Source organism: Acinonyx jubatus, chromosome A2 (genome assembly GCF_027475565.1).
Source record: "Acinonyx jubatus isolate Ajub_Pintada_27869175 chromosome A2, VMU_Ajub_asm_v1.0, whole genome shotgun sequence".
In the NCBI taxonomy this organism is placed as follows: Eukaryota; Metazoa; Chordata; class Mammalia; order Carnivora; family Felidae; genus Acinonyx; species Acinonyx jubatus.
This window is the reverse complement of record NC_069383.1, coordinates 5706754-5718031: the sequence shown is the minus strand read 5'-3', so window position 1 is coordinate 5718031 and position 11278 is coordinate 5706754. Positions and strand designations below refer to the sequence as shown.

General features: G+C 54.3%; 1 protein-coding gene across 12 annotated transcripts in view; it reads right to left on the bottom strand.

Annotated features, from left to right (window-relative positions):
• Positions 1-5739: 5739 nt before the first annotated feature.
• PRKAG2 (protein kinase AMP-activated non-catalytic subunit gamma 2) overlaps positions 5740-11278 on the bottom strand; it is a 258595-nt gene continuing 253056 nt past the window's right edge. For all 12 annotated transcript variants that reach the window (XM_027051158.2, XM_027051161.2, XM_027051160.2 and 9 more), the window contains one exon: positions 5740-6893. In XM_027051158.2, coding sequence (XP_026906959.1) covers positions 6862-6893 — 32 coding nt within the window. In that variant the 3' untranslated portion in view covers positions 5740-6861. The remainder of the gene's footprint in view (positions 6894-11278) is intronic.

The window sequence follows — 11278 nt, the reverse complement described above, 5'->3', positions numbered from 1 at the left end:
AAGTGTGGGCCTTGGGGGCCACCCCAGTTTGCTCATTCCAGGCTGGTTTGCTGGAGACCTCTCACCCAGGGGCCACCCGCCTGTCCCCTCCTCCCACCTGACGCTTGTGATTAGGAATTAGCCCAGGGGCCGTCCTTCACAAAGCACTGTTTTGGCGGGGGTGACGTTTCTGGAAATTGTTTCAGCTGTCAAAAAGAGGACAAGGGGCAAAGAGAGATGGCAGCTGGGAATTCTCAAAATACCCTTGGAAGGACTGCCTCTGGATTTTAAGAGGCTCAGGAGTGAGTTTTATCAAATCCTCTGTTCCATCTATGCAGGTGTGAGGGGCTGGCTTGGTGCCCACGTCTCTGGTCTTTTCCACTCCCTGCGCCTGAAGCCGGCCTCATTTTTCTCTCTGGGCAGGTGTTGGTGTCTTTTTCTCCATTCTCCTCCCCACGGAGCTTGTCGCTTGTGCTCTGACTGCCGGCCCTCTCCGGTGGCCGCGGGCTCCCTGGGGGTCTGTGGGTATCCACATTCCCTCCTCTGAGAAGGAAGTGTCCTTTGTGTTAGAAAGGGAGCAGGGCTCTCGCTCCTCAGGGGCCTGCCTCCAGCGTCCTCCCTGGGTAGGAACCCACCTGTGAAAGCTACAGGCAGAGAAGAGGGCCGCCTCTGGATTCGTAGATGACGCCCACCTTCATCAAGTAGCCTGGCCACGCAGGGGAACAGCGTCACACGGTTGGAGTGTGTCACCAGCCCCAAGATCCTCCTGGATGTACTGGCCTTTACCGACCGTTCATCAAACGTCGGACGAACATTCCCGAAGCACCTCTCAGGTCCAGAGTTGTGCCAGTGTGGGAGTATGGAGATGAGTAGGATATCGTTCCCTTGAGGGACTCAGGTGACCGCTGCACCCGTGAGGACAACACCTGCTACTAACATTTGCGAGACTTTTAGCGTTCAGGGAGCACGCTTATGCATGTGTGCTAACAGTGTGTGTGTATTTCTCCGTCTCAGTAACTGCACAAGGGAAGAGCCAAGCCAAGAAAGGTGAGGGATTTTATAACAGTTTCCTGGTGCGCACAGCAGTACCAAGAAGCATGTCTTCTTTAACAGAATTTTTAAAATGTTTATTTAAAAAAATTTTTGTTAAGGTTTTATTTATTTTTGAGAGAGACAGAGACAGAGTGCGAGTGGGGGAGGAGCAGAGAGAGAGAGGGAGACACAGAATGTGAAGCAGGCTCCAGGCTCTGAGCCGTCAGCACAGAGCCTGATGCAGGGCTCGAACCCACGAACCATGAGATCACGACCTGAGCTGAAGTCGGACGCTTCACCGACGGAGCCACCCAGGTGCCCCAAATGTTTATTGATTTTTGAAAGAGAGCATAAGCAGCACACAGAGAGAGGGAGAGACACAGAACTCAAGGCGGGCTCTGGGCTCTGAGCTGTCAGCACAGAGCCTGACGTGGGGCTCGAACTCCCCAACCCGAGATCGTGACCCGAGTCGAAGTTTGGATGCTTAACCGACTGAGCCACCCAGGCGTCCCTGAGGAGCGGATCTTCTGACCCGAGATGCCAGGTGGCCTCAAGCGCCGCCCTCCACTATCCAGGAAGGAGGCGGGGCAGAACAGGCCTACGGAATTATAGCCTGTGCTGTCAGAGGAGGGAGGCATCCATCAGCCGGCTGGGGGGGGGGTGGGGGTGTGGAGGGGGGGAGTCCTGGGAGCCTCCAGGTGGAGGGCCATTTGACTTGGCCCTTGAGAGAGCAGTTGAGTATCTGCAGGTGAGGAAACGGGGTGGGGACCAGCTCAGGCCGGTGGGCAGGTGTGGAAGGCGTGGAGCTTCTAGAAGGACAGGGAGCAAGTCGGTGGGAGGCTCAGTGGGAGGGGAGGGCTTTGCGGGGGGGGGGGGCCTGTGATCGTTTCTGAGCAGTGAAATGAGATGATGAGATTTTTGGTTTAAAAATGCAGCTTAACGGCTGTGATGTCGGGAGGGTCAGCTTTTTGGGCCTCTGAATCCGAATGTGTTTGGAGGCCGCCAGAAATACGGCCTCTTTATTGCTGTCTTTTCAAGGGGCGGGGTGGAGAGGAGGAGGATTAAAAAGCTCACGGAAGATTCAGAGGTGGCCAGCGTCTCCGCATCGTGGTTGAAGATGGTGAGTCCCCAGCAGCGGGGAGGGGTGGATGGAGGTGTTGGCTGGACAGGAATTGGGGGGCTGGGGCTGTAGGTAGAGGTTAGGGTTTCCTGAGTGTGACCCTCTCCACGTCCTCTGCGCCAGGCAGTGGGGAGGCCTTGCGGCTGGAAGGGAGGTGACCCCACAGCCTGGGGCGTCTTGTGGGCCAGGGGGCGTATCCAAAGGGTTGCCAAAGCAAGGGGGACCTCAGGCTGCACGGGCCACGAGGCGGGGGGGACCCCACCCTCCCCAGATCTTGGCCCGCCCGGAAGTGGCCAGGCCTCGCGGGCCACAGTTGGAGGTTCCCCCTTGGTCTTTGCAGTTGAGGCCGTGGCCGAGAGCAGCCCCGGGCGTGGCTTTGGGCCATTGCGTGGTTCTCCCAGGCTGAGCAGCACAGTTTGGAAGAGATGAGAAGGGAGGGCCTGCTCTCAGGCTCCTGTGCTCAGCTGGGAGGGAGAGTTCACCCGGAGGAGGGTCAGCAGCCTCTCTCCCTGGGGCTGGGAGGGCCAGTGGCTGGAATGGGTGAGGCAAATGGCCTGTGGCAAATGAGCGCCAGTGACACCTGGCAGTTGTTCACCTGCGTTCTCCAATTCGATTCGTTGCGGTGGTGATCCGTTGGCCGGAGCAGCGGGAGGGGGCGAGATGCTCCTGACTTTGGCCAGTGGAGGCAGGTGGGAGCCTCATCCTGCGTCCCCAACCTCCCAGAAGCAGGCGCCCCTCAGGCTCTGGTCCCCAGTGAGAGCAGGTGATTGTGACGCAGGCTTTCCAGAGAGGGCAACGCACAGCTGAAGTCAGAGTAGTGTTTTGTTGAGTCTTCAGATTCTGACCAGCAAGTTCCTTGGAGGTGGAGGTCCAGCAGGGGTCTGGAGGGAACTGGGTTTCTGGCTTTTTCCCCACCTCCCTGCGGGGAGGATCCTCAGTATCTTTGAGAGCCACGCAGGGAGCCACGTGATTAATTTTACTATGCTCTGGCTTAGGCTGGCATCTAAAGGTAAATGTTGTGCAGTGTGGTAAGTTCTAGAAATAAGATGGGGCTACATCCACAAGGCGAGGGGACTTTAGGGGTTTCCTGTGACTGTTGCAAGCATGCTCTTTATGTAGACTTACAACCCTGCTGGTTGCACAGGGAATTTTACGTGAAAAAACAATTTTGGAACCTGTTCTTGGTTTCTTTATGAAAAGAAAGTAACAGAGAAACTTCCAAGTATTTCCCTGCGGGTTGGAATTTTCTCCCGAGAGTGCTGTTTGCAAAGCAAAATTCTCCTTTTGGCGGAAGTGCCTTGGAAGTAAGGGCCCTGAAATCTACCTGTGGACTGTTTGGATTGTCCCCTGTCCCAGAAAGGCTGCCTGCTCAGGTGTCCCCCCCCCCCCCCCAAAGACAGATGGATTCAGTTAGGAAGTAACGAAGGTAATCAAAAATACCCAGAAGGTTGTAATTGTTCGGGGCGGAGTTCTTAACCTCCTCACTTACGTCTTGGGCTGCACATTGTGTGTCGCCCTGGCTCGCTCGCAGGGTCTGTGGTCTCTAGCCACCAGGTGCCAGCGGCACATCCCCACCGCCAGTGGTGACGAGCGAAAGTGTCTCCGCTTTGCCAAGTGTCCCCCGGGGTCCACAATCTCTCCCGCCGAGAACCAGTGGTTTAAAGAGGATGGTCTGCTCACGCAAATGTTTCTCTAGGAAAATGTAAGAAATGTCATCAGTTCAGGAAGTCCGTCCAGTTTTCCTTGGAGATTAGAATATGAAACGGAACGGATGCCCTCTCCGCTTCCGGAACCGGTGTGGTGTGTTTTTTACGCTCTTGCTTTCACGTTGATCACTCATCAGTCGTGTGCAAGCCTTTGGGGGCTGGGACTGTGAGCTCCTCGTTGGTGCGAGGGCCAGGGCGTCCGTGGGCACTGGTGGCGCAGTGAGCCTGCCACGCAAGGGGCCCTGGGAGCCTCGAGGGGACGGGCCGCTGCAAACACCTGGGGCGCATCCAGCAAGGGTTTCTAGGTGGTTTTTCTCGGGGCAACTAGGCTTTTCCCTTAGAATCCTTTCTTCGTTAGGATTCTGGAAGTGCCACTTCTCCTTATTTCTAGAAGGGCACAGAGAGGCACACTTCCTAGAACCCGGTCTTTATCACTTGCTGGAAACAAGATGCTCTTGGGCAACAGCCCTGCGTCTGAAAAGGGGCCGCCCCACTCCCGCTGGCGCCTAACAGGTGCAGGTGCGCCCCAAACCCTGCTGCCCGGCACGTTGGCACAGCCCTGCCCCGCCCTACCCTACCCTGCCCGGCCCGAGGCCCGCCAGACTGAGTGTGCCTCATGGGAAGAGAGAATGGTAGCACGTTTCTTTGTAAATGGCCCCGCGCGGTTTTCTGAAGCGGAACGTACACAGAATATGCTCTGTGTGGTACATCGGAGTCTGAGCAGACTCATGGGTGCTTCACAAACCCGGGGCGGGCTGAAAGCAGATGTTTTGAGGTTGCAAACTGGGGTTCTAGCAGCTTTGTGACTGTTTTTGCTTTCTCCCAAATATGACCATTAACCTAAGTCACAACCACGGTTGTTTCTATGGGGAAACGTGTACACGTGCTCTCTCACAGCTGGCCTAACTAGGAAATGCAAAGTGACAGCATAAGAAAATCTGCGGGTCGACTTTTAATTGAATGTATTCTATTTAATAACGGAGAGAAAGTGTGTGAGTCATTAAGGTTTTTTCAAAAATATTTTAATTTCTTAAATTCGAGCGTGTGTGTGCATGCGCGCGCGGGGAAGGGGCAGAGAGAGAGGGGGACACAGAATCTGCAACAGACTCCAGGCTCTGAGCTGTCAGTGCAGAGCCTGATGCGGAGCTTGAACCCATGAACCGCGAGATCACGACCTGATCCGAAGTCGGACGCTTAACCGACTGAGCCACCCAGGCACCCCAAGATTTTATTATTTATTATTATTTAAAAACATTTTTTTAAATATTTATTTTTGAGAGAGTGTGTGAGTGGGGGAGGGCCAGAGAGGGAGACACAGAATCTGAAGGCAGACTCTCCAGGCTCTGAGCTGTCAGCATAGAGCCCGATGCGGAACTTGAACACATGGACTGTGGGATCATGACCTGACCCGAAGTGGGACGCCCAACTGACTGAGCCACCCAGGCGCCCCTATTATGTTTTTAATGTTGTTTATTTATTTTTGAGAGAGAGCATGAGTTGGGGAGAGAGGTGGGGGGGACAGAAGATCCGAAGTGGGCTCTGTGCTGACAGCAGAGAGCCCGATGTAGGGTTCAAACTCACTAACTGCGAGATCATGACCTGAGCTGATGTTGGACGCTCAACTGACTCACCCAGGTGGTCCCCAAGAATTTATTCTTAAGTAATCTGTACACCCAACACGGGACTCAAACTCACAACCCTGAGATCAAGAGTCACACACTCCTCCGATCGACCCAGCCAGGCTCCCCAGGTTTGTTTTTTTCAGATGAGGGAAAAAGGGATCCGAGAATTCACATTCTCCTTCATTTGGGAAGAAATCTCTACGTGGGAAACTTCATGCAGATTTGTAATGAGTATGTGCCGAAACACGTGGTATTTTAAAGAACGTCCTGAACAAAATGGTCGATAATAAGATTTGCTTTAATCTTTCAATCTGCCAAAAAAACCCCAAAACAACAACAAAAAATCAAACTATACTCATATATATATATACAGTGTGGACATTTTCAGAGCACTTACATTAGGAAACATGGTTTCTCTTCAACCACATGACATATTGCATGTGCCACAATAGAATTTACACGGACGATCGCACAGCAGCCGTACAAACATTGTGATTTTACGTTTCAGTACACAAGAAAAAAATAGACCTCTTCCCGGCACTCTGTCCGCTCAAAACCGCCGCCTGTTCCCAGTCTAGCAGAGCACGTTTTCACCCGTGCTTTCAGAAACTTCGGCTTTTCCACTCTAACAGTGGCTATTTTAGAAGTCTTACGCTTTCCAGATCCAAACTTAAATGTGAAATTTGCCTTTTAAAAATAACCACCGATGGTTTATTAACGGGCATGGGGAGGCTTACCCACCAGGATGTGTAAAAAAAAAAAAAAAAAAAAAAAAAAAAATTGCAGGAAAGTAAAAATAAATAAAGCTGTTGTAAAGCAGTTTTGTTTACACTGTAGTTCAGAACAGACACTTAAACGTAAAACTGCCATTGAAGGTTTACAAAGTAATGATTTATATCCAAATTACAACGGTTTGACAAATCTAATGAGAACAAAACTGATTTGGTAAAGGTCCAAAGACTGTCACGCCCCAGCACCGTGTGGCTCCAGCTGCCACGGGCCGCAGTGATGACATATCACGTGTTCCGACATAAGGCACTAGGTCTGAAGAAGCCATGCGCTCGCCTTATGTCATATTACCTGTTACAGACCAGTGAATTCTTTGAAACGAAAAATAATAAAAAATTTCAGGACACAGTGCACTTTAATAACATACAGCATTTGAAATCGCTCAGACGAAGGTCTGAAAACAGTCTTTTAATGCAAGGCTGAATCTTCAAACACATAAAACCTGTTTCTTATGCTCAGTTTCAACGTCACTGGAAAAAACACCCATCGCTAAACCCTGCTATACATTCTTAGCCATTTTACGGTCTTCTAACACGGTCAGTGTTCATGAGGCAAAGCGTGACCCAGAATCTTTGTTCAAGTTCTCCTACGAGGGCTCCTCCACTCACAGCGGTCATTCGGTTTCCGTCTCCTTTTGTTTGGCACCTGTCGGTAGATGGAAAATGAAACATCAAAGCGCGTCGCAGCCAGGCCTGTCTTGCACACAGCAGGGGTGGTCCCACCCCCCCGGGGAATCCTCACCCGTACTCTGCCGTGCCTTAGGAGAACGTTCCAGACCCCTACAAACACAGCCGCCCACTTCTAATCTGTGTTCCAGGTCCTAAGTGTTGAATACGCAGGACTTAATTTGGAAAAGAAAGGGGTTCCAGTGCTAACGTTTTTAAAAGAGAGAACGCACGTGTGTCCTAGTGAAGGTGCGTGTGTTGCCGTCACGCGGGCGGACCTCGCTCACTGCGCTTTGTGGGTGATTTTGTTCTTAAAAATCGGAAGGTCTGTGCCAACCCTGTCTCAGGCAAGTCTACCGGCACCGTTTTCCAAACGGCATCGTTCTGCGTGCCCATCCCATTTTGGGAATTCTCCCCGCGTTGCAAACTTTTTCACGACGATACCTGTTAACGGCGATCAGGGATCTCGGTCGCTACTGTAATCGTTGGCCGGCACCGTGAGCCACACGCAGGCAGCGACTCAATAAATGTGTGTGTGCCCACCGCTCCGCTGGCCGTCCCCCCTATCTCTCCCTCCGTCTCCTCGGGCCTCCCTCGTCCCTGAGATGCAACACTCTTGAAACCAGGCCAACGTGGCAACCCTACCGCGGCCCCTAGGTGTTCAGGTGAAAGTCGCCCACCTTTCGCTTTGTATCAAAAGCTAGAAATGATTGAGCCCGGTGTGACAAAGGCACGTCCAGAGTGGGCCTCTTTTCACCAAACAGCGAGCCCTGCTGTGAAGTCAGAAGAAAAATCCTTGAGATAAAGGGCTGCTCCAGGGGCACCTGGCTGGCTCGGTCGGAAAAGCGAGCGACTCTTGGTCTCTGGGTTGTAAGTTCGAGCCCCACGCTGGGGGTAGACATGCCTTAAGTAAATAAATACGTAAACTTAAAAAAAAAAAAAAAAAAAAAAGTGCTCCTCCGGGAACACGGGTGGTAAGAAGGCAACACGGCCTCCCTGCTGGTATGGAGAGGGTTGCAGGGGTCTGGACGGAAGGTCGCGCCAGCCACGCGTCCCCTGAGGCCAGAGCCTAATCCGGAGCCAGGCCCCGACTCTCTCCGACCCCGTGAAGGCGGAGAGAGGTGAGGCAGCTGCAGAGGAGAAGCCTGAAGCTGGCAGAGGTGGGTCAGGAGGTTCCGGGAAAGGCGCCGTCTCCACAGCACACAAGTGCAGGGCGAAGCGGCCGGAACGAATGACGGGGGCCGCACGACACCCACCCCTTCGGTGGAGACACAACAGCCTTCTCCCGGAAGACGCCAGCCGGGCCTTCACAGCCAGAGAGGAGAAGTCCGTGCCCGGGGCTGACTCCCTCGTCGGGGGCTGATGCGGCAGTGACCTGGACCGGCAGCCGGGGCTCGGTGACCGTTCCGAAAACCCGAGGCCCCTGCAAAACGGCGGGAGGTCTGCTCCGCCTGCGCTCTGTGAACGCACGACGGAGCCCGTCGGTCTCCAGCGCGGTCACTGAGCAGGGGACGCTGGCTGCTGAGTTCTGCTCAGCCAGAGATCCCTTTCAAGAGGGGGCAGCTCCCTGGCGGTGCACCCGGTCACATCCCAGAGCTCTGACGGAGACGGACGGGATGAGGGTCGTGCTCGTGCCTGCCGCCACCCCCGCCATCCTGCAGCCCGTGCCTCAGGCGGCCACCTCGGCCTTCGAGTCTAGTATTTAAGAAACACGGGTCACAAGGCGACAGCTGCCACGCCTGGAATGCCTCAGATGCATCTGAAGGCGACAGAAAACCTTCTGGGAAGGATTCACCGTTCTAGAAGCCATTAAGAACGTTCGTGATTACAGGAAGAGATCAGATTATCAACATAATCCGGAGTTTGGAAGAAGGTGATTCCAACCCTCCTGGAGAGGCCGTGGAGGGTTCAGGACCTCAGTGGAGTCACTGTGAACGCGGTAGAAACAGCAAGAGAACTGGGATCACAAGTGGAGCCTGAAGAGGGGACGGGGTCGCCGCCATCTCAGGATGAAACCTGGACGGACGAGGAGGGGCAAAGAAAGCGGCTTCCTGAGGTGGCATCTCCTCCCGGTGGAGATGCCGCGAAGACACGGTCACAAGGGATTTGGAACATTCTGGAAGCCTGGTAGGCGAGGCAGCGGCGGGGGCTGAGAGGACAGACCCCGGTTCGGGGAAAGTTCTCCTCTGGGTAAAATGCCATCAAACGGCACCGCCCGCCACAGAGAAATCGTTCGTGACGGGAAGAGCCACCCGGTGCGGCCAACGTCCCCGCTGTCTTATTTTCAGAGGCTGCACAGCCACCCCGGCCTTCAGCGCCCACCACCCTGCCCGGTCAGCAGCCGTCACCGTCGGACAGGACCCCCTCCAGCAAGAGGGTTAGGACCCGCTGCAAGCTCAGACGGTGGTTAGCACGTTTCAGCTATATAGTCGCTTTTCACGGAGGTGTGTCCACTGTCGTTTTGGCCGCGGTGCTGGGGCACACGTCACACGCCGCAAACGTGTGGTGCAAACGTGCCTTCCGTGCACCGGGAAACCAACACCTTCCTTCCACTCGCTCTATTGTGCCATTCGCTGTACTGCAGGGGTCCGGACCCCAGCCCACAGGGTCCCTGAGGTGTGCCTGTGCGTACTTCCAAAACGTTGAACAAAAGCGTTCCAACACGTTTACGGGTATCTGCACGCATCTGGCTCGTGACTTCCCCGGGCGGGTCGGCGGGAGCGCTACCGTTTTTCTCAGCACAGCAGCCTCTCCTGTTGTCCCTTCAGACCCAAGAAGACTTTTGAAAGAGATGAACCCATAGAAAATAAGGGGCTAAAAAACCATAGCTACCGCTAACCGATCATTTCTTCATCGGTCGCGTGCGCCCGCGCACACGTAGGTTTGCCTGGACGGTCCACGTGTGACAAGGAGCTGCTGCTGAAGAGAAAATGGTACTACGGCCAATCCGCGTCCTTGATGGAGGACCGTGTCCACTGGCTGCTGAATCACCACTGGTAGCTTTTATTCACCCAACAGCGGATGCCTTCTCGAAGTGCCTCTTGCCGCTGATTCCCACCCAGCAGCGCGGGTCCCGGCTGCGGTCCCTCGTCGCCCGCAAACAGCTTCACCTGTGGGTTTGGTATCAGAGTGTGTCTGGAAGGACGCAGGGCCTGGGTCAGCCTGCTCACCGGACGGCTGCCTGGACCAGGGGCTAAATGAGGCCACACACGGGCAACTCCTGGGGGAGACGGGGGCCAGGCCGGAGCCCTCACCTGATGCTTACACGGCACCGTCTCTCACGATGACGGCATCTCAAGGGCTGCTGATCCGAGGCGGGCAGGGCCGGTGTTCCCGGAGAGCTCTCCGAACGTTCACTTGCGATGCAGTTATTAGGGACACGGAGCACTTTTCCTAAATAGGTTCTACACACTACACTGCAGAGAATTCTAACTCAACTACTATCTTTAGAACGTTATTTCTATGGTAACGCACATACCAAATTTGGCTGTGGAACAGGGTTCCTCCCCGCAGAGGAGTATTAATGACTTGGAATTTAAAAAAATCTCAAATGTGGATGGAAATGTCAACTCATCCAGCCCGACATTTTCATTCGTTTAAAAAAAATTTTTTTTAATTCTTTTAATCTCTACGCCCAACGTGGAGCTCGAACTCACAACCCTGAGGTCAAGAGTCGCATGCTCTACTGAGCCCGGCGCCCCGGGCCACCACTCTCATTCTTTGGGTCTGTGACACTAGGCACACAGAGGCTAAAGAACGTGATTCGTTCACTCTGGAGCTTACCACGCACAAAGAATCTTGGCCATGAGACCGAGAGGGGCCGAAATGAGCCCTAACGCTGCTGGCTGAACGTGTGCCCTGGCCCGGACCAGCTGCCCGGGAGAGGGGTGCCTCTTTCTGAAGGTGCTAAGTTACGTGCCTGCAAGGACGAGCCCGCCCTGGACGAGGCCCGTCCCCGTGCGCACAAAGGAGCTGTCTGTGCGCAGGCTGCACAGGAGTGGGATCACGCGCTCCGGATGGGTCTCGCCCGCCTGTTCCGGGTGACCTCCGTGCGTAGGTCAAGTACAGCCGTGTGAGCGCCCTGCTAGCCGGGGAGGGTCCCGCAGCACGGGGGTGGCGCCACCTGCTTATCTTTCTGCTAGGGGTTTGCGTGTGTTTTCTCAGTCCGTGGACCCCCTCCCCGGTTGCTGCTTCTCTGCTGGAGTCACGGCCTCGCTGCTTGCACCCAGAGGAGGTGAGATTTCTTGCCGGTGGCAGGGACTCCTTTAAGATGGGCATCTTTAGGTTAGAAACCAACTGGAAACTGGTCTTGGCTAGTTTGATTTCTGAACCAAGGTAAAATAAGTACTGTAGTACATGCACGGT